The sequence below is a fragment of the Salmo trutta genome, chromosome 28, assembly GCF_901001165.1.
Source record: "Salmo trutta chromosome 28, fSalTru1.1, whole genome shotgun sequence".
Classification (NCBI taxonomy): domain Eukaryota; kingdom Metazoa; phylum Chordata; class Actinopteri; order Salmoniformes; family Salmonidae; genus Salmo; species Salmo trutta.
The window spans coordinates 26,010,959-26,031,443 of record NC_042984.1 but is presented as its reverse complement, the minus strand read 5'-3'; the positions used below and the strand labels follow the sequence as shown (position 1 = coordinate 26,031,443).

Sequence of the window (20,485 nt, the reverse complement as noted above, 5' to 3'; positions counted from 1 at the left end):
TCCCATAAGCATTCTTAATATCTAGGTATTTAAACGTTGTGCTTACATAGGCAGGTACAGTAATTACAGTGTAGTTACACATTGTTACAGATGTTTGTGGTTTGTATAGGAATTACATTTGAAATCAGTCAGTGGTCAATCCTCTCATCCAATAATTATTTTATATGCAGACATTAGGGACACCATGATCTACAAAAATCAGCAGTTCGATGTTGATGAATGTAAAAACTTTGCAAGTAGAGGTTCAATCTGTAGCTTTTATTTCCTCTGTGGTTCAACCTGGTCTCAGAGCATTCTGTATGTATTCTGTATGTAAATCCGAGACACATTTAGTATGATGTTATGTTTCATATGGTATGTATTAATTTGTGGATGTCCATCACTCATTTTGTATGATATGTTCCGAATTACAATTCGTATTATATGTTTAAGAATTTGCTAAATGTACAATGTGGTACCCGTTTGCAAAACTTACAATATGCTACACATTTTAAAAAACGTATATGTTGCTAACGTTAGCTAGGCTAGTGGTTAAGGTAGGAGTTAGGTTAAACTAAAAGGGTTAAGGTTAGCTAATATGCTAAGCAGTTGCAAAGTAGCTAATAAGTAGTAAGTAGTTGAAAAGTTGCAAAAATGCTAAAGTTGTCCGTGATGAGATTACAATGCGCTAGACATTCACATTATACACCCACATTCACGCCGACCAACCACCCTACTTTTTGCCTTAAGTAACCATACCAAATGTAACATATCATACTCATTAGAGTGTCCCAGATTTACTATGTTACATCTAGTCTGAGACCATGCTGTGTGGTTAAATATTATTACCTTATGGGCACCTGTTCCTTTTCTTCTTTGCACTTGCAAAGACTAAAAGGCCTGGATGTTGCTTTGTGAGCCTTTGCGCCTCACATGGAAAATAATGTAAGGGAAAGACTGGACTATTATCTTTCCCAATATTTTCTCAGACATGTTAAGAGGGATTGATGTAACATGGTGCTCAACCAACCTAGTTCATTTGCCAATGAGATGTATACAGGCCTAAAGTCTTATCTGTTGCCATTTTCTTATCGTTTCCAATCTTCCAGACAACCGATCACCCCTGTAACCATTAGATTTCCCATATACTTAACATGCAAATCCAACTTGAAAACTGCAAGTATCATTTATGAAACTTTTATAGCGCTTTTCATTACAATTTCAAAGCGCATTAATTGAAAAATAAAGGCATGCAATTTTGAAAAACAAAAAGTTCAATAGATAAGTGTAATAAGACACCATTGAGACAGAATAATTAATAGCCGTTTAATCACGACAAAACACCCATTATTCAGTACAGTACATATTTTTGCTTCAAAATATTTAACCTACTTGCTCCCTACCAAAGTGTTTCAGTAGCATCACCATTTATTCACATTTTTTAGGAGCGTCACCTTCCTGGTCCTTTGCTTGAGGTGTTTTAACTTTACTAGCATCTGCCTCGGGGGTGACAGGGATTTCAGGGTCCACTGCTTCCTTGGCAGCTGTAGTTTCAGTCGCCTCAGATTCCTTGGCCACAACAGTTGCAGGGACCTCAGCTGCAGTTTCTGTGTCAACCTTTGCTGTAGTGGCCTCTGTCTTCTGGGCTACAGGGTTTACTGTGGCCTCTGTCTCCTTGGTTACAGGGGTCTCAGTTTCCTGGGCAACAGAGGTTTCTGTGGTCTTAGTTTCAGAATCAGAGGCCTCCGCGACAACGGGGGTGGCCGCGGCCTCTGTCTCCTGGGCAACAGGAACTGCTGTGGCCTCCGACTCTACTGCAATGGCTTCTGACTCCTTGACTGCTTCTGCAGCATCCAACTCTTGAGTGGTTTTAGTTGGAGCTGGTTCTTCTTTAATGATAGGGGCTGTGTCTAAAAGTACCTCTGCTTCTGCCTCCTTGGGTGTAGACACCTCTGCTGTCACATAGACCTCTACCTTAGGCACTGCTACAGTCTCTGGAACAAGAGATGCTGTATTCTTTTCTGGCACATCCTTGATAATTTCTACCTCCTGCACCAATGGGATAGCAGTAGCAGTTTCCACAGGATCCTCCACCACTTCTCCCTCCTTGAGTGCTGGAAATGCTGCAACAGACTCAGTGACAATGGAGGTAGCAGCCTCTGCCTCGTTAACTAGGGTAACTGCCTCCTCAATAATGGCAGCTGCCTCTTTAACCGTCACTGGCTCAGCTTCCGCTGTGGCCTGAGCGCTCGAGATGATGGCCTCCATGACAGGGAGCACCACTTGGATGGTGGGGACTGAATCCAGGGCCTGTGGTACCGCCTCTTGCACCGCTGTGAATCCTATTACACTCGCTGCTGCCGCTTCCTTTGGCACCACCACCCCGTGCTTACCCGCACTTTCCTCGCCCCCTTCCATGTGGAGCCAGTCCATTTTTTGCGCATGCTGACGGAGAGCGTCGTCAACGCGCGCATCGATCATAGCTTCCGTCAAGACGCCGTCTTCTGAGGAGTATGCAGCAGCCTGATGAGAAAACAGGGATCGAATGTTATCCTGTGTCCCGTTATCTAAAATCAATTAACTGGACAGGTCACATGTACTAACCTGCCAGGCCACACCCAGTTTAGAGATCTCACGGCCCGACATGCCCTCTGCACGAATTGCAATGTTCGAACACTTCTGGCCATAGTCAAACTGGGCCAACTTCATTCTCCTGCAGGGGGATATATGTTAGTGAAATAAACCTTCAACTCAACGCACTATTGTTTCGTCAGAGCAATCATTAGTCGAAAAATACATCTAATAAATATTGTTTGTAGACATTACCCAAATCATTATGCCACATAGATAGTGGCATTGTAGTGCAAGTGGAGAATGGCGTACTCACTGTCTCCCTAATGTGGCGGGCTCCAGTACAAATCTGTCAAAGTACAGGCGCACCAGTCTCTCCCTCTCCTCCAGCCCAGGCAAGGCAAAGTTTACAATCTCATCAATACGGTCGTTGATGGCCCAGTCAAACTGCTCAGGCTGGTTACTGGCCAACACTAGCATAAACCTGGGGAGAGAGACCATGATCTTTTTAGTCAAGTCAACCTTTTCATGCACTTTCTCAAAACTCAAATAATATACATAGGAAAAAAATCACTATGGTAACTTGCCAGTGTAAAATCACTTAAAATGAACACAGTTTTTATTTAGGTTGGTACCAACTTGTTGCTCTGCTCTCCAGTGCGATAAAGGAATGCGTTAAGGGTGGATCTGAGGTCCTCACTGATTGTCTCCTGCAACACAAAGTCATTGATGTGATCAAAATAGCCGACATGTTGACTCTTGAAAATAGAACATGCGCTTAGTTCTGTTACTGGACTCACTGTGGATCTCTTGCGTAGGAATGCATCTGCTTCATCTACAAAAAGCAGGAGGCTACAGAAGTTGAGGCAAATGAAGAGAAAGAGATTAGCAGTTCTAATGACTTTATTAGAAAACTGTTCAATTGTTTTTACTATTGACCCACAATCGTTATTTAAGTTTACATACATATAGGTTGGAGTCATTAAAACTCGTTTTTCAACCACTCCACAAATCTCTTGTTAACAAGCATGATACAAGTCATTTATCCATTAACTGTTTACAGACAGATTATTTCACTTATAATTCACTGTATCATAATTCCAGTGGGTCAGAGGTTTACATACACTAAGTTGACTGTGCCTTTAAACAGCTTGGAAAATTACAGGAAATGATGTCATGGCATTAGAAGCTTCTGATAGGCTAATTGACAATTTCTGTCATTTGGAGGTGTACCTGTGGATGTATTTCAAGGCCTACCTTCAAACTCAGTGCCTCTTTGCTTGATATCATGGGGAAATCAAAAGAAATCAGCCAAGACCTCAGAAAAATAATTGTTGACCTCCACAAATCTGGTTCATCCTTGGGAGCAATTTCCAAACGCCTGAAAGTACCACATTCATCTGTACAAACAATAGTATGCAAGTATAAACACCATGGGACCACGCAGCCGTCATACCTCTCAGGAAGGAGACGCCTTCTGTCTCCTAGAGATGAACGTACTTTGGTGCGAAAAGTGCAAATCAATCCCAGAACAACAGCAAAGGACCTTGTGAAGATGCCGGAGGAAAGAGGGACAAAATTGTCTATATCCACAGTAAAACAAGTCCTATATCGACATAACCTGAAAGGCCACTCAGCAAGGAAGAAGCCACTGCTCCAAAACCGCCATAAAAAAGCGAGACTATGGTTTGCAACTGCACATGTGGACAAAGATCGTATTTGTTTTTTTTAAATGTCCTCTGGTCGGATGAAACAAAAATAGAACTGTTTACCATAATGACCATCGATATGTTTGGAGGAAAAAGGGGGAGGCTTGCAAGCTGAAGAACACCAATCCAACCACGGGGTTGGCAGCACCATGCTGTGGGAGGGGCTGGTGCACTTCACAAAATAGATGGCATCATGAGGGAGGAAAATTATGTGGATATATTGAAGCAACATCTCAAGACATCAGTCAGGAAGTTAAATCTGGTCACAAATGGGTCTTCCAAATGGACAATGACCCCAAGCATACTTCCAAAGTTGTGGCAAATGAGCTTAAGGACAACAAAGTCAAGGTATTGGAGTGGCCATCACAAATCCCTGACCTCAATCCTATAGAACATTTTTGAGCAGAACTGAAAAAGTGTGTGCGAGCAAGGAGGCCTAAAAACCTGACTCAGTTACACCATCTCTGTCAGGAGGAATGGGCCAAAATTCACCCAACTTATTGTGGGAAGCTAGTGGAAGGCTACCCGAAACATTTGACCCAAGTTAAACAATTTAAAGGCAATGCTACCAAATACTAATTGAGTGTATGTAAACTTCTGACCCACTGGGAATGTGATGAAAGAAATAAATCATTCTCGCTAGTATTATTCTGACATTTCACATTCTTAAAATAAAGTGGTGATCCTTACTGACCTAAGACAGATAATTTTAACTAGGATTAAATGTCAGGAATTGGGAAAAACTGGCTTAGGTGTATGTAAACTTCCGACTTCAACTGCAGATGGATCTTTATATACACACTACCAGTCAAAAGTTTAAGAACACCTACTCATTCAAGGGTTTTTCTTTATTTTTTACTATTTTCTACATTGTAGAATAATAGTGAAGACATCAAAACTATGGACTTATAGAATCATGTAGTAACATAAAAAGTGTTAAACAAATCCAAATATATTTGAGATTTTTCAAACAGCCATCCTTTGCCTTCATAACAGCTTTGCACACTCTTGGCATTCTCTCAACCAGCTTCATGAGGTAGTCACCTGGAATGCATTTCAATTAACAGGTGTGCCTTAAAAGTTAATTTGTGTAATTTCTTTCCTTCTTAATGCGTTTGAGCCAATCAGTTGTGTTGTGACAAGGTAGGGGGGCATACAGAAGATAGCCCTATTTGGTAAAAGACCAAGACCCTATTATGGCAAGAACAGCTCAAATAAGCAAAGAGAAACGACAGTCCATCATTACTTTAAGACATGAAAGTCAGTCAATATGGAACATTTCAAAAACTGAAAGTTTCTTAAAGTACAGTTGCAAAAGCCATCAAGCCCTATGATGAAACTGGCTCTCATGAGGACCGCCACAGGAATGGAAGACCCAGAGTTACCTCTGCTGGAGAGGATACGTTCCTCAACCAGCCTCAGAAATTGCAGCCCAAATAAATGCTTCACAGAGTTCAAGTAACAGACACATCTCAACATCAACTGTTCAGAGGAGACTGCGTGAATCAGGCCTTCATGGTCGAATTGCTGCAATGAAAACCACTACTAAAGGACAACAATAAGAAGAAGAGACTTGCTTGAGCCAAGAAACACAAGCAATGGACATTAGACCGGTAGAAATGTGTCCTTTGGTCTGGAGCGTGAATTGGAGATTTTTGGTTCCAACCTCCGTGTCTTTGTGAGATACGGTGTGGGTGAACGGATGATCTCTGCATGTGTATTTCCCACCGTAAAGCATGGAGGAGGTGGTGTTATGGTGTGGGGGTGCTTTACTGGTGACACGGTCTGTGATTTACTTAGAATTCAAGGCACACTTAACCAGCATAGCTACCACAGCATTCTGGAGAGATACACCATCCCATCTGGTTTGGGCTTAGTGGGATTATCATTTGTTTTTCAACAGGACAATGAACCAACACAGCTCCAGGCTGTGTAAGGGTTATTTGATCAAGAAGGAGAGTGATGGAGTGCTGCATCAGTTGACCTGGCCTCCACAATCACCCGACCTCAACCAAATTGAGATGGTTTGGGATGAGTCGTACCACAGAGTGAAGGAAAAGCAGCCAACAAGTGCTCAGCATATGTGGGAACTCCTTCAAGACTGTTGGAAAAGCATTCCAAGTGAAGCTGGTTGAGAGAATGCCAAGAGTGTGCAAAGCTGTCATCAAGGAAAAGGGTGGCTATTTGAAGAACCTAAAATATATTTCTATTTGTTTAACACTTTTTTGGTTACTACATGATTCCATACAGTGGCAAGAAAAAGTATGTGAACCCTTTGGAAATACCCGGATTTCTGCATAAATTGGCCATAACACTTTATATGATCTTCATCTAAGTCACAACAATACACAAACAGTGTGCTTAAACTAATAACACACAAATTATTGTATTTTTCTTGTCTATACTGAATACATATTTTAAACATTCAGTGTATGTTGGAAAAAGTATGTGAACCCCTAGGCTAATGACTTCTCCAAAAGAAAATTGGAGTCAGGAGTCAGCTAACCTGGAGTCCAATCAATGAGACGAGATTGGAGATGTTGGTTAGAGCTGCCCTATCAAAAACACACAAAATTTGAGCTTGCTATTCACAAGAAGCATTGCTTGATGTGAACCATGCCTGAAACAAAAATAATATTGTTGACTTGCATAAAGCTGAAAAGGGTTACAAAAGTATCTCTACAAGACTTGATGTCCATCAGTCCACGGTAAAACAAATTGTCTATAAATGGAGAAAGTTCAGTACTGTTGCTACTCTATCTAGGAGTGGCCGTACTATAAAGATGTCTGCAAGAGCACAGCGCAGAATGCTCATTGAGGTTAGCTAAAGACTGAAATCTCTGGAACATGCTAACATCTCTGTTGACAAGTCTACGATATGTAAAACAGTAAATAAGAATGGTGTTCATGGGAGGACACCACGGAAGAAGCCACCGCTGTCCAAAAAAAGCATTGCTGCACGTCTGAAGTTCGCAAAGGAGCACCTGGATGTTCCAGTAGCACTGGCAAAATATTCTACAGACAGATGAAACAACAGTTGAGATGTTTGGAAGGAACACACAACACTGTGTGGAGAAAAGAAGGACAGCACACCAACATCAAAACCTCATCCCAACTGTAAAGCATGGTGGAGGGAGCATCAGGGCCTGGACAGCTTGCCATCAGTCTGATTTCCCAAGTTTATCAAGACATTTTGCAGGAGAATGTAAGGCCATTTGAAGCTCAACAGGACATCACCCAGAAGTTGGGTGATGCAACAAGACAATGACCCAAAACACAGAAGTAAATCAACAACGGAATGGCTTCAACAGAAGAAAATACGCCTTTTGAAGTGGCCCATTCAGAGTCCTGACCTCAACCCGAATGAGATGCTGTTGCATAAACTCAAGAGAGCAGTTCACACCAGACATCCCATGAATACTGCTGAACTGAAACAGTTTTGTAAAGAGGAATGGTCCAAAATTACTTCTGACTGTTGTGCAGGTCTGATCTGCAACTACAGAAAACGTTTTGTTAAGGTTATTGCTGCCAAAGGAGGGTCAACCAGTTATTAAATCCAAAGGTTCACATACTTCCCCCACCCTGCACTGTGAATGTTTACACGGTGTGTTCAATAAAGACATGAAAACGTATAATTGTTTGTGTTATTAGTTTAAGCAGACTGTGTGTCTATTGTTTTGACTTAGATGTTTTGACTTTGACAAATTTTATGACCAATTTATGCAGAAATCCAGGTAATTCCAAAGGGTTCACATACTTTTGCTTGCCACTGTATTTGTTTGTTCATAGTTTTGATGTCTTCACTACTATTCTACAATGTAGAAAATGGTAAAAAATAAAGAAAAACCCTTGAATGAGTAGGTGTTCTAAAAGCTTTTGACAGGTAGTGTATGGCTCTGATTTTACATAAACACCCATAAGATTTGTGCCAAAGAGGATCTGTACATTTAACACGACACAGTGAATGAATGTCCTACCCGCGCCGGCTTGTACTGGCCCAGTCAAAGACCTTGTGCATGGCCGTCACGCCATCACGGCCCATAGGGGCTACATCTCCACCTGTCATGATGGCATAATCCATCCCAGAATGGAGGGCCAGTTTCTGCAGGGCAACGTAACAGACCATCATTCAGTAAAATAGTGGATGCAGCAACTATTGGCTAAGTGTGACCCTGTTGACGATGGACAGCTAGTGACGACTGTACTATACACATCGGTGTAAAGTTAATAGCAAAACATTTTTTTTCCAGTTGCCACCCTGCACCTAACCAATACAATTGTGAAAAATGTTTTCCTTATTCTAGTAAAGTACATGTTAAACTATACTAACACGTATAGTGCATGCCATGTAATACCTTGGCAAAGAGGGTCTTGCCAGTCCCAGGGGGTCCATACATAAGAATGTTTCTATAGAGCCCCTTATTCTGTCGAGTGTTACGAGTCGCAATGGCAATGTCCCGCACACGCTCCTCCAGGGATGGCTACACAACAGAGAGAGGGGAGGGAAGAGAGAGAGGGCAGGAGAAATGGCAACGTAAGGGAGGTCAACTAACTTTAGCAGTGACATCAGTGTGTAGGGATATCTGCTTTTATTGTAATGTAAAGAATTCTTACATGCTGTGTATGGAACAATACTTAAGGTACACTGTGTACTTACACTAAGAACTACTCCCTCCAGAGCATCCTGTGGTCTACTTCTCAGACGCTTCGTTGTCTGAAGGTAGAAAAGAGCTCAGAGTTCACAAACATACAGTAAAACACTTCATGCATGAATTATAATACAGTTAATATGATATTCAATCTACAGTGCTTTCTGTAGGTTGAATACCCCAGTCGGAGGTCCTGAGCGCTCTGGAGCAGGTTTTCATCAAAGATCTCTCTGTGCTTTGCTCCGTTGATCATTCCCTCGATCCTGACCAACTTCCCAGTCCCTGCCGCTGAAAAACGTCCCGACAGCATGATGCTGCCACCACCATGCTTCACCGTAGCGGGTGCCAGGTTTCCTCCAGACAGGACGCTTGGCATTCAGGCCTAAGAGTTTAATCTTGGTTTCATCAGACCAGAGAATCTTGTTTCTCATGGTCTAAGAGTCCTTTAGGTGCCTTTTGGCAAACTCCAAGTGAGCTGTCATGTGCCTTTTACTGAGGAGTGGCTTCAATTTGGCCACTCTACCATAAAGGCCGGATAGTGGAGTGCTGCAGAGATGGTTGTCCTTCTGGAAGGTTCTCCCATCTCCACAGAGAAATTCTGGAGCTCTGTCAGAGTGAGCATTGGGTTCTCCCCCGATTGCTCAGTTTGGCCAGGCGGCCAACTCTAGAAAGATTCTTGGTGGTTCAAAACTTCTTCCATTTAAGAACAATGGAGGCCACTGTGTTCTTGGGGACCTTCAATGGTGCAGAAATGTTTTGGTACACTTCCCCAGATCTGTGCCGAGACACAACCCAGTCTCTGAGCTCTACGGACAATTCCTTCGACCTCATGGCTTGGTTTTTGCTCTGACATGCACTGTCAACTTTGGGACCTTATATAGACAGGTGTGTGCCTTTCCAAATCATGTCCAATCAATTGACTTTACCACATGTGGACACAAATCAAATTGTAGAAACATCAAGGATGATCAATGGAAACAGGATGCACCTGAGCTCAATTTCAAGTCTCATAACAAAGGGCCTGAATACTTATGTAAATATGGTGTTTGTTTTATTTTTAATACATTTGCCAAAAATTCAAAAAACCTGTTTTCACTTTGTCATTATGGTGTATCATGTGCAGATTGATGAGGGAAAAAAGTAATTTAATCAATTTTAGAATAAGGCTGTAACATAACAAAATGTTGAAAAAGTCAAGGGGTCTGAATATTTTCCGAATGCACTGTTATAATGGGCATCATTTTAACTACACTGAACAGAAATATAAACGCAACATGTAAAGTGTTGGTCTCATGAGTTCCATATACACAAAAAGCTTATTTCTCTCAAATGTTGAGCACATTTGTTTACATCCCTGTTAGTGAGCATTTGTCCTTTGCCAAGAGAATCCATCCACCTGAAAGGTGTGGCATATCAAGAAGCTGATTAAACAGTATGGTCATTACACAGGTGCACCTTGTGCTGGGGACAATAAAAGGCCACTCTAAAATGTGCAGTTTTGTCACACAACACAATGCCACAGATGTCTCAACTTTTGAGGGAGCGTGCAATTGGCATGCTGACTGCAGGAATGTCCACCAGAGCTGTTGCCAGATCATTTTATGTTAATTTATCTACCATAAGCCGCCTCCAACTTCACAACCGCAGACCACGTGTAACCACGCCAGCCCAGGACCTACACATCCGGCTTTTTCACCTGAGGGATCGTCTGAGACAAGCCACCTGGACAACTGATGAAACTGTGGGTTTGCACAACAGAACACAGAAGAATTTCTGCACAAACTGTCAGAAACCGTCTCAGGGAAACTCATCTGCGTCCCCATTGTCCTCAACAGGGTCTTGACCAGACTGCAGTTCGGCGTCATAACCGACTTCTGTGGGAAAATGCTCACCTTCGATGGCCACTGGCACGCTGGAGAAGTGTGCTCTTTATGGATGAATCCTGGTTTCAACTGTACCAGGCAGATGGCAGACAGTGTGTATGGCGTTGTGTATGCGAGCGGTTTGCTGATGTCAACGTTGTGAACAGAGTGCCCCATGGTAGCGGTGGAGTGATGGTATGGGCAGGCATAAGCTACGGACAACAAACACAATTGCATTTTATTGATGGCAATTTGAATGCACAGAGATACTGTGACAAGATCCTGAAGCCCATTGTCGTGCCATTGATTCGTCGCCATCACCTCATGTTTCAGCAAGATAATGCACATGTCACAAGGATCTGTACACAATTCCTGGAAGCTGAAAATGTCCCAGTTCTTCCATGGCCTGCATACTCACCAGAAAATGTCACCCATTGAGCATGTTTGGGATGCTCTGGATCGACGTGTACAACAGCATGTTCCAGTTCCCGCCAATATCCCACAACTTTGCACAGCCATTAAAAGAGTGGGACAACATTGCACAGCCCACAGTCAACAGCCTGAACAACTCTGTGAAGGAGATGTGTCGTGCTACATGAGGCAAATGGTGGTCACACCAGATATGGACTGGTTCTCTGATCCACACTCCTACCTTTTTAGTTAAGGTACGTGACCAACAGAAGCATATCTGTATTCCCAGTCATGTGAAATCCAAAGATCAGGGTCAATTGACTGATTTCCTTATATGAACTGTAACTCTGTAAAATCCTTGAAATTGTTGCATGTTGTGTTTATATTTTTGTTCACTGTACTTCAAAGAGCAGGGACAACAAATATATCATTTTGTTATGTCCTGAAAGGGAACTATTTTAGCTCTTCTTTAGTTACCTTAACAGGGTGTTTGATGGCCTCGCCAACAGTGATTCTGGAGGTCTCTCGAACCAGCGAGGGCTTTCCCAGACGAGCCTCTATGTAGCGCCCAATCACCCCGGTGGCATTCCGCGCTGAATACACCCCCACTGCCAGCAGTGTGAACCCAGCCACCTGCAGGGCATTCACAAAACAGTGTGTGTCAATGACTCAGATATGATAAGCAACCACAATATGAAATTCAAGCTATATCGCAGGTTGTAGGGTGAAAGAAGATTGGTAGTAAGGGGGAGACTTTTTACCGTGGCAGTGAGTTTATCCCAGTCGGACACAAAGGCACGGAACCCTTCCCCAAAGACTGCTCCTGCAGTCCTGACAGAAACAAAAACAATTATTACAGTGACTGCTCCCATTATGACTACCAAACATTCACAGCATTCTTGGGTTCTTATCCAAACATAACAGAATACCAGCTGATCAAATTAAATGTATTACATAGTATGAGATGTGATAAGAATTGGAATGTATAAAGCCCTTTACAATTGATTGTCTTCCACAGCCCAGTCTCAAGCTGTGACCCTCTAAAAAGTAGCTGCAAGTGCAACCCGCCATTGGGCCCGACCCAATAATGGGAGTGTAGAACCATTTTGACCCTTCCCATCTCACCTGATGGACTCCAGGACCGTCTGCCTGTGTTCGGCTGCTTTAAGGCGGATCTGTTCGCGGATGAGGTCCGCATTCTCCCGCTCTACCTTGGCACGAGCTGCAGACTCCGCCTCTACACGAAGCAATTCGTTCTTGTGCCGCAAAGCCATTTCATGTTCAATAGTGGCTAGGTAAGAGAGTGGAACTAAAGTAAGTTCAAAGATGTTTTTGACTGAGTCTGCTATTAGTTAACATACTGTGGGACTGATTTACAAAGCATTTGCACCAGTTTCTGTCAGAAGAGAACTACAGATGTACTCTAAACCAGGTGTAGACAACCACAGGCACTTCATGTTTTTGATTTACTGACCCGGAAGGCCAGCTTGGTTGAACTGATCAATTAGCTCAGTTGGTCAGGTGCGATACCTAGACGGAACAAAATCTGGCAGTACCTGCAGCACTCCAGGAACAGGGTTGCCTACCCCTGCTGTAAACAATGACAAAAACATGAAACGGTCTCAGTTCACTATTCTTCATGTTTCATTTTCCTTGATGAACAACAGGTGCAAATGCTTAGTGAACCTTCTCCTATGTGTCATAATGACATGGGGAATTTTCCTGCACCTTTTCGCATAGCCTCCTGCTTTGTTACTGAATCCTCTTGCTTGCGCAAGTTCTCCTCATTGAGGGCTTGCTGCAAATACAAAACACATGCTGAACATACACTTAGCCATATTTCTCATTCTTGTCCTTTTTCTATCAGCATGGGTCCCAATCGGGTTTCTTTTTGTGTTTCTCTGTAGCTATGCCTGAGATTCAACAGAAATCAGAACAGAGCGCTTACCTGCTGCCTGAGTTGATCATCATATCTCTGTCTGGCAAGTTTGTCTTGATACTGTGCCCTCTAGAGGAAATAAGACAGAAAACACCTTTGCACCATTTGAAGCATGATCCAACATTAAGGATGCAATACAATAAAGACAAATAATGTACATTATCCCCATAACATACTTAGCGCAACACTAGATTTATTCACACTTGACTGGTAAATGACATCAGTGGAATGTAGTCAAGGACTATGTCAGCAACTCTCAACCACTCGCATACCGCTTGATTTTGCTTGGTCTCCTCTGTAAGTGTTTTCCGCCTTTCCTCGGCCTGGAGACGGATCTGTTCCCCCTTCAGCTGCTCCAAGGCTGCTTCATATTCCTGTCAGTGAATGGGATTAAAGCATGTTTTCAGAGAGAAATAGGTAGTAAGTTTGAAGGACAGAACTGTTATACTTAAACCCTAATCTCATTATTCCGAGCATCATGGATGCCAAGTATATGGACCTCAAGATAAAAATCAAGGGAGGATTGAGAGAAAGTGGATGAATATATAGAAATGAGAACCCATGTGTCCCGTTTTGAAATGCAGGTGACAGTACCGGAATGTCTAGGACAGGGAAGATCATAAGGCAATAGTGGATAACACTTGTTTTCTTCTACAAAACAAAATGCTGCAGCTAAATAGAAGGCGGCTGACACTTGAAAACTAAAAGTAAAAAGCATGAGCTAATGCACACCCATAAATGTTTGTAGCAGTAGACTAGGTAAACTGTATTAAAAAAATTGCACGCGTTTTATGCTCCCAACATTTTAATGGGTCAACCTAATAACCAGACATTTGAAAGTGTCCCACCTTCACTTTACTCTGATGCTCCAGCTGTACAGACTGCTCCTGCATGCGAGCCAGATCAAGCGCCTCTTTCGCATGGCCTATAGAGTTGAGGTGGAAACAAAATTAAGACACTTCAATGTCAATTGGTCACTTGATACTATGCGTTTAGATGTTCATCTGGGGGAACAGGATAAATTATTTAACATTAATTGCCATTAATTCACAAATGATACCACTTTCACTGTCATGAGGCTCAGGACCTCGGTTCCTCAAAAGTAAACTCGTCTCGCCAGCGGGTGGCCGGGGTGCCATACAGACGCAAGCGCCAAACTGACGTTCATGGCTAATTAAAAACTGGGTGCTTCGAGCCCTGAATGCTGATTGGCTGACAGCCGTGGTATATCAGACCATATACCACAGGTATAACAAAACATGTATTTTTACTGCTTTTTTACTGCTCTAATTACATTGGTAAACCAGCTTTTAATATCAACCCATGCACCTCGGGGGTTTGTGGTATATGGCCAATATACCACGGCTAAGGGCTGTGTACAGGCAAAAAACAGCCCTTTGCCGTGGTATATTGGCCATATACCACACCCCCTCGTGCCTTTGCAGCTTAAATATATAACCCCATATATGCAACAGCAGGCCATAAGTCTATGCAGGCCACATGCTCTCTTGCAAACATCGAACGGGAATGTTATCTTGAACAAGTGGCAGGACAGAAAACATCCCCATGAAGAACACTTTGTTCTTTCAATCACTGTCACGCCCACCAAAGCCTGTTGCAGACAGTCTTTGTTGATACAGTCGAGTCTCGTTCATGACATACTTTCTATAGTTGATTCATGTTCAATTGATACTTTTTTGCAGTTGTCAGAACGTTTAACTGCAACGATATCGTACAGTTGCATGCGATACTGAACTCACACAAAATCTGCACACAAAACAACAAGGTAACTTCCGACAAGAACAAGAAGCTTTAACAAATGACATGACAATGTGATAACTATTGTACGAACGTGATCTGTCAAGTTCCCTCGCCGATTTTGCGGCTCGTTCAAGCCCAGTCGGGTCGAAGTTACTCCATTTGTCCTTGGGCTTCTCTCCGAACGATTTATCTGAAGATCCCCCTTCTCCTCCAGGGGACTCTGCTTCATCTGTCGGGGGTTTGCTGGACCCCCTTCCCCAGCCGAAGAGCCACGACATGATTACTCAAATGGAGTCGTCTTCTTGCTCCCCGTGCTGCAGTGGACTGAAGGGTCCAGTTTCTTCTACCGCCACTATTATACACAGGACCCTAAACACCACTGTAGCTCCATGTGTGTCGGGTAGACTCTTCCACGCAAGCGCGACTTGTGGTGGGCAGGACTATATATCAAATACTGCATCCTTATTGGTTACTACGCTGACGAGGTTCTCTCCTGCTCGACAGCATCGGATGCTGCGGTTAGCTATATTCCAAATTACCTGGACTGCCTGAGTTACAGACAGAGTTCCCATTGCGCATATCACATTTTGAATAGATTAGGGACAACTTCAAAATTATGCCCCAAAAAATCAGGAAGCATAATAGAACGCACCACCTATGTTAACCAACGTTACATTACATAAAAACATCAAGTACCATTGAAAGAAAAAGATAAATGGTAGACTACACCATAGGTCTACCACACAAGGACATTCATTGCCAGGTGCATGAAAGCCACCCATTACTCAAATTTCTAGAGACTAATTTCTAAACTTTTATCAGAGAAATGAAGCCTTGCATACACTTTCCAGTGTGTAAGCTCGATAGTAGGCAATAGGCATAACAGTCAAAAACGCACTTTGCATTTGATAAAGATGTACATTTTATCATCCACCTTGTAAAACAGTCACTTTTGCTCCAGCCAAGCAGTAACACACCTGATTCTACAAATCCAACCCTCGATTGAAAAAGACCCCAACAAAAATCTGCTTTTCATTGATCTGACTTTCATCGATCTGCATGTCCAGCCCTTAGATGTTGACTCATAATGAAGTGTTTTACCATTTTATTTTCAGGACAAACAGGGCTACAAATAGAACACAAAACACTTTGACATAAACAGTTGCATTCATACATTTTATTGACAAATGTCAATACAATTAATAGGGTCCAGCAAAACAAAAACCTGGTAAAAATGAATTTATATGAATTCTGTAAGTACAAAACACTTTTACTCACTGGGAAATAAATATCCAACTAGTCAGTGACAACTGTGTGGAGTTTGGAGTTTCGACAGCAACTATGTGAGCTTATTACAGCATTATATACACAATGTCCTGGGATTTCCTATGATATTCTATGACCCCTTACCTTCCAGCGAGTCTTGTGTAACTTGTGAGTGTTATAGAGCAAAACATTTTATATGTGCGAGTTCACGAGAGTCTCAGCTTTTCATAGATAGGTTTGTTGTTCAAACCATTCGGACATTGCTGACGTTTTTGTAAAAAGACCCAGCCCCAGGCCCTTCGGTATCCGCCCTTGTCTTACAAACACCGTTCTAACTCAGCCCCCTTTAATCACACAGATTAATGGTTGGTATCTATGGATGCACACAATGTTTAACCCATAACAATCTAACCCTGTCTAATTCTACAAAGCTATATGAAATTGTCACGTCCTGACCAGTATAAGGGGTTATTTGTTATTGTAATTTGGTCAGGGCGTGGCAGGGGTGTGTTTGTTTTGTATTATCGGGGTTTTGGGTATGTTTTTGTATTTCTATGTTTTTTCTATGTTTTGGCCTGGTATGGCTCAGGAACAGCTGTACATCGTTGTTGCTGATTGGGAGCCATACTTAGGTAGCCCTTTTTCCACCTGTCTTTTGTGGGAAGTTGTTTTTGCACTGCTGTATTTTAGCCTGCAAAACTGTTTAGCTGTCATTCGTTTTTCGTATTCTTGTTTTTGTGTAGTGTTCTAAATAAAAGTAAATATGAGCATTCACATACCCGCTGCATTTTGGTCTACTCACTACGACGGCCGTGACAGAAATAGTTTAAGAAGGTCCTACCAAGGTTCATTTTGTTATTTGATTTTGAATTTTAAGACCCTTTGAAGTATCAATATATTAAACCATTATTTTTGGCCTTACGGATATTGGCCCATACGAACGCATTGAATAACAGATTCATTACATGGAACAGGATGTTTGTTCTGAAGTATTTGTCCTATATCTGAGAGATAAGAAAGATCAGGAAACCTTTTTTATTTATTTATTTCTCACATGTATTTAACCCCTTATTTTGGCTCTGAACAGTCTCCATGTATACTTCCATTCATTTTTTAAACTGGTACCAATGGACCTTCAGACGAATCTTGTGAGTCCTGTAGGCATCCTAGAGCAACACAAGCGACATGTACGTGTTGTGGGGGTGGTAGAGCAAAACGGAGAACACCATCTTGTGTGTGGTTCGGGCTAATTTTTATTTATTTAACCTTTATTTAACTAGGCAAGTCTGTTAAGAACAAATTCTTATTTACAATGACGGCCTACCAAACCTCTCCAGACCAGCCAGAGTGTAATGAGTATCCTTTAAGTAATCTTTGTTGAAAAATGGTATGTCATGGGGGTGGGCACAGAATACCCATGCAGGGAGATGGTCAGATGATTTTAATTCAACCATAGCCACTGTATCACACCATTGTAATGCAACTACATTTATTCCTCTGTAGGCCCGAGGGGGATGTGGTATATGGCCAATATACCATGGCTAAGGGCTGTTCTTATGCATGAAGAAACGCGTTCTTTCTGGATTCCATTAGAATGACGATCACAGAGAAAAGGATGGGGCAACAAGTCTTACAATTCCAACTATTGAATCCTGCAAGATTCTGTTCTTAAGTATACAACTACCTTTTTTGGATACAGTAGCAAAGCTGACTTTCTTTTGTTTTGCCTGTGCTTCAAACATCTATATCAGTCTGCTAATACAGGACAAGTAATGGCCAAGTGCACTACTTTTGGGAAAATATATACTGCTCAAAAAAATAAAGGGAACACTTAAACAACACATCCTAGATCTGAATGAAATAAATAATCTTATTAAATACTTTTTTCTTTACATAGTTGAATGTGCTGACAACAAAATCACACAAAAATAATCAATGGAAATCCAATTTATCAACCCATGGAGGTCTGGATTTGGAGTCACACTCAAAATTAAAGTGGAAAACCACACTACAGGCTGATCCAACTTTGATGTAATGTCCTTAAAACAAGTCAAAATGAGGCTCAGTAGTGTGTGTGGCCTCCACGTGCCTGTATGACCTCCCTACAATGCCTGGGCATGCTCCTGATGAGGTGGCGGATGGTCTCCTGAGGGATCTCCTCCCAGACCTGGACCAAAGCATCCGCCAACTCCTGGACAGTCTGTGGTGCAACGTGGCGTTGGTGGATGGAGCAAGACATGATGTCCCAGATTTGCTCATTTGGATTCAGGTCTGGGGAATGGGCGGGCCAGTCCATAGCATCAATGCCTTCCTCTTGCAGGAACTGCTGACACACTCCAGCCACATGAGGTCTAGCATTGTCTTGCATTAGGAGGAACCCAGGGCCAACCGCACCAGCATATGGTCTCACAAGGGGTCTGAGGATCTCATCTCGGTACCTAATGGCAGTCAGGCTACCTCTGGCGAGCACATGGAGGGCTGTGCGGCCCCCCAAAGAAATGCCACCCCACATCATGACTGACCCACCGCCAAACCGGTCATGCTGGAGAATGTTGCAGGCAGCAGAACGTTCTCCAGGTTTAGGTTTATTTGAACAGTGAGAGACAGAATAACAACAACAAAATCCAGAAAAACACATGTCAAAAATGTTATAAATTGATTTGCATTTTAACGAGGGAAATAAGTATTTGACCCCTCTGCAAAACATGACTTAGTACTTGGTGGCAAAACCCTTGTTGGCAATCACAGAGGTCAGACGTTTCTTGTAGTTGGCCACCAGGTTTGCACACATCTCAGGAGGGATTTTGTCCCACTCCTCTTTGCAGATCTTCTCCAAGTCATTAAGGTTTCGAGGCTGACGTTTGGCAACTCCAACCTTCAGCTCCCTCCACAGATTTTCTATGGGATTAAGGTCTGGAGACTGGCTAGGCCACTCCAGGACCTTAATGTGCTTCTTCTTGAGCCACTCCTTTGTTGCCTTGGCCGTGTGTTTTGGGTCATTGTCATGCTGGAATACCCATCCAAGACCCATTTTCAATGCCCTGGCTGAGGGAAGGAGGTTCTCACCCAAGATTTGACGGTACATGGCCCTGTCCATCGTCCCTTTGATGAGGTGAAGTTGTCCTGTCCCCTTAGCAGAAAAACACGCCCAAAGCATAATGTTTCCCCCTCCATGTTTGACGGTTGTGATGGTGTTCTTGGGGTCATAGGCAGCATTCCTCCTCCTCCAAACACGGTGAGTTGAGTTGATGCCAAAGAGCTCCATTTTGGTCTCATCTGACCACAACACTTTCACCCAGTTGTCCTCTGAATCATTCAGATGTTCATTGGCAAACTTCAGACGGGCATGTATATGTGCTTTCTTGAGCAGGGGACCTTGCGTGCGCTGCAGGATTTCAGTCCTTCACGGCGTAGTGTGTTACCAATTGTTTTCTTGTGACTATGGTCCCAGCTGCCTTGAGATCATTGACAAGATCCTCCCGTGTTGTTCTGGGCTGATTCCTCGCCGTTCTCATGATCATTGCAACTCCACGAGGTGAGATCTTGCATGGAGCCCCAGGCCGAGGGAGATTGACAGTTCTTTTGTGTTTCTTCCATTTGCGAATCATCGCACCAACGGTTGTCACCTTCTCACCAAGCTGCTTGGCGATGGTTTTGTAGCCCATTCCAGCCTTGTGTAGGTCTAGAATCTTTTCCTGACATCCTTGGAGAGCTCTTTGGTCTTGGCCATGGTGGAGAGTTTGGAATCTGATTGATTGATTGCTTCTATGGACAGGTGTCTTTTATACAGGTAACAAACTGAGATTAGGAGCACTCCCTTTAAGAGTGTGCTCCTAATCTCAGCTCGTTACCTGTATAAAAGACACCTGGGAGACAGAAATCTTTCTGATTGAGAGGGGGTCAAATACTTATTTCCCTCATTAAAATGCAAATCAATTTATAACATTTTTTACATGCGTTTTCTGGATTTTTTTGTTCTTATTCTGTCTCTCACTGTTCAAATAAACCTACCATTAAAATTATAGACTGATCATTTCTTTGTCAGTGGGCAAACGTACAAAATCAGCAGGGGATCAAATACTTTTTCCCTCACTGTATGTCTTCCTTCTCGATAGGGCATCCGCGTTTCCATGCTTCGCCCCTGAACTGTGCACAACAGAAAAAGAGAAGTGTTGAAGGGACAAGAACCACCTGGTGACCTGATCGTTTGTGTCCTTTCCCCTGGCCATCCAGACCAGGGGAGCATGGTCCGTGACCAGGGAGAAGTGGGTACCTAACAGGTAATACTTGAGAGTGTGTAGCACCCACTTCACCGCTAGACACTCTCTCAACAATACT

General features: G+C 42.8%; 1 protein-coding gene across 1 annotated transcript; it reads right to left on the bottom strand.

Annotated features, from left to right (window-relative positions):
- Positions 1–1,291: 1,291 nt before the first annotated feature.
- LOC115165877 (ATPase family AAA domain-containing protein 3) lies at positions 1,292–15,295 on the bottom strand. The gene is made up of 16 exons (XM_029719326.1): positions 14,973–15,295; positions 13,969–14,045; positions 13,393–13,494; positions 13,130–13,189; positions 12,910–12,979; positions 12,307–12,472; positions 11,943–12,012; positions 11,659–11,814; positions 8,917–8,973; positions 8,615–8,740; positions 8,237–8,361; positions 3,351–3,402; positions 3,190–3,260; positions 2,867–3,034; positions 2,584–2,692; positions 1,292–2,502 (listed from the first exon to the last, which is right to left on the bottom strand). Exons 1-16 carry the CDS (start codon positions 15,157–15,159, stop codon positions 1,408–1,410), a joined length of 2,691 nt encoding a protein of 896 aa, XP_029575186.1. The 5' UTR covers positions 15,160–15,295; the 3' UTR covers positions 1,292–1,407.
- Positions 15,296–20,485: the final 5,190 nt, after the last annotated feature.

Coding starts and splice junctions, on each gene's coding strand:
- LOC115165877 (XM_029719326.1), bottom strand. CDS start 15,159: ATGTCGTGGCTCTTCGGCTGGGGAAGGGGGTCCAGCAAACCCCCGACA. Junction 13,495..13,968: donor AGCATCAGAGTAAAGTGAAG/GTGGGACACTTT, acceptor ATTCACTGACAG/GAATATGAAGCAGCCTTGGA. Junction 3,261..3,350: donor TCCTACGCAAGAGATCCACA/GTGAGTCCAGTA, acceptor TTTGTGTTGCAG/GAGACAATCAGTGAGGACCT.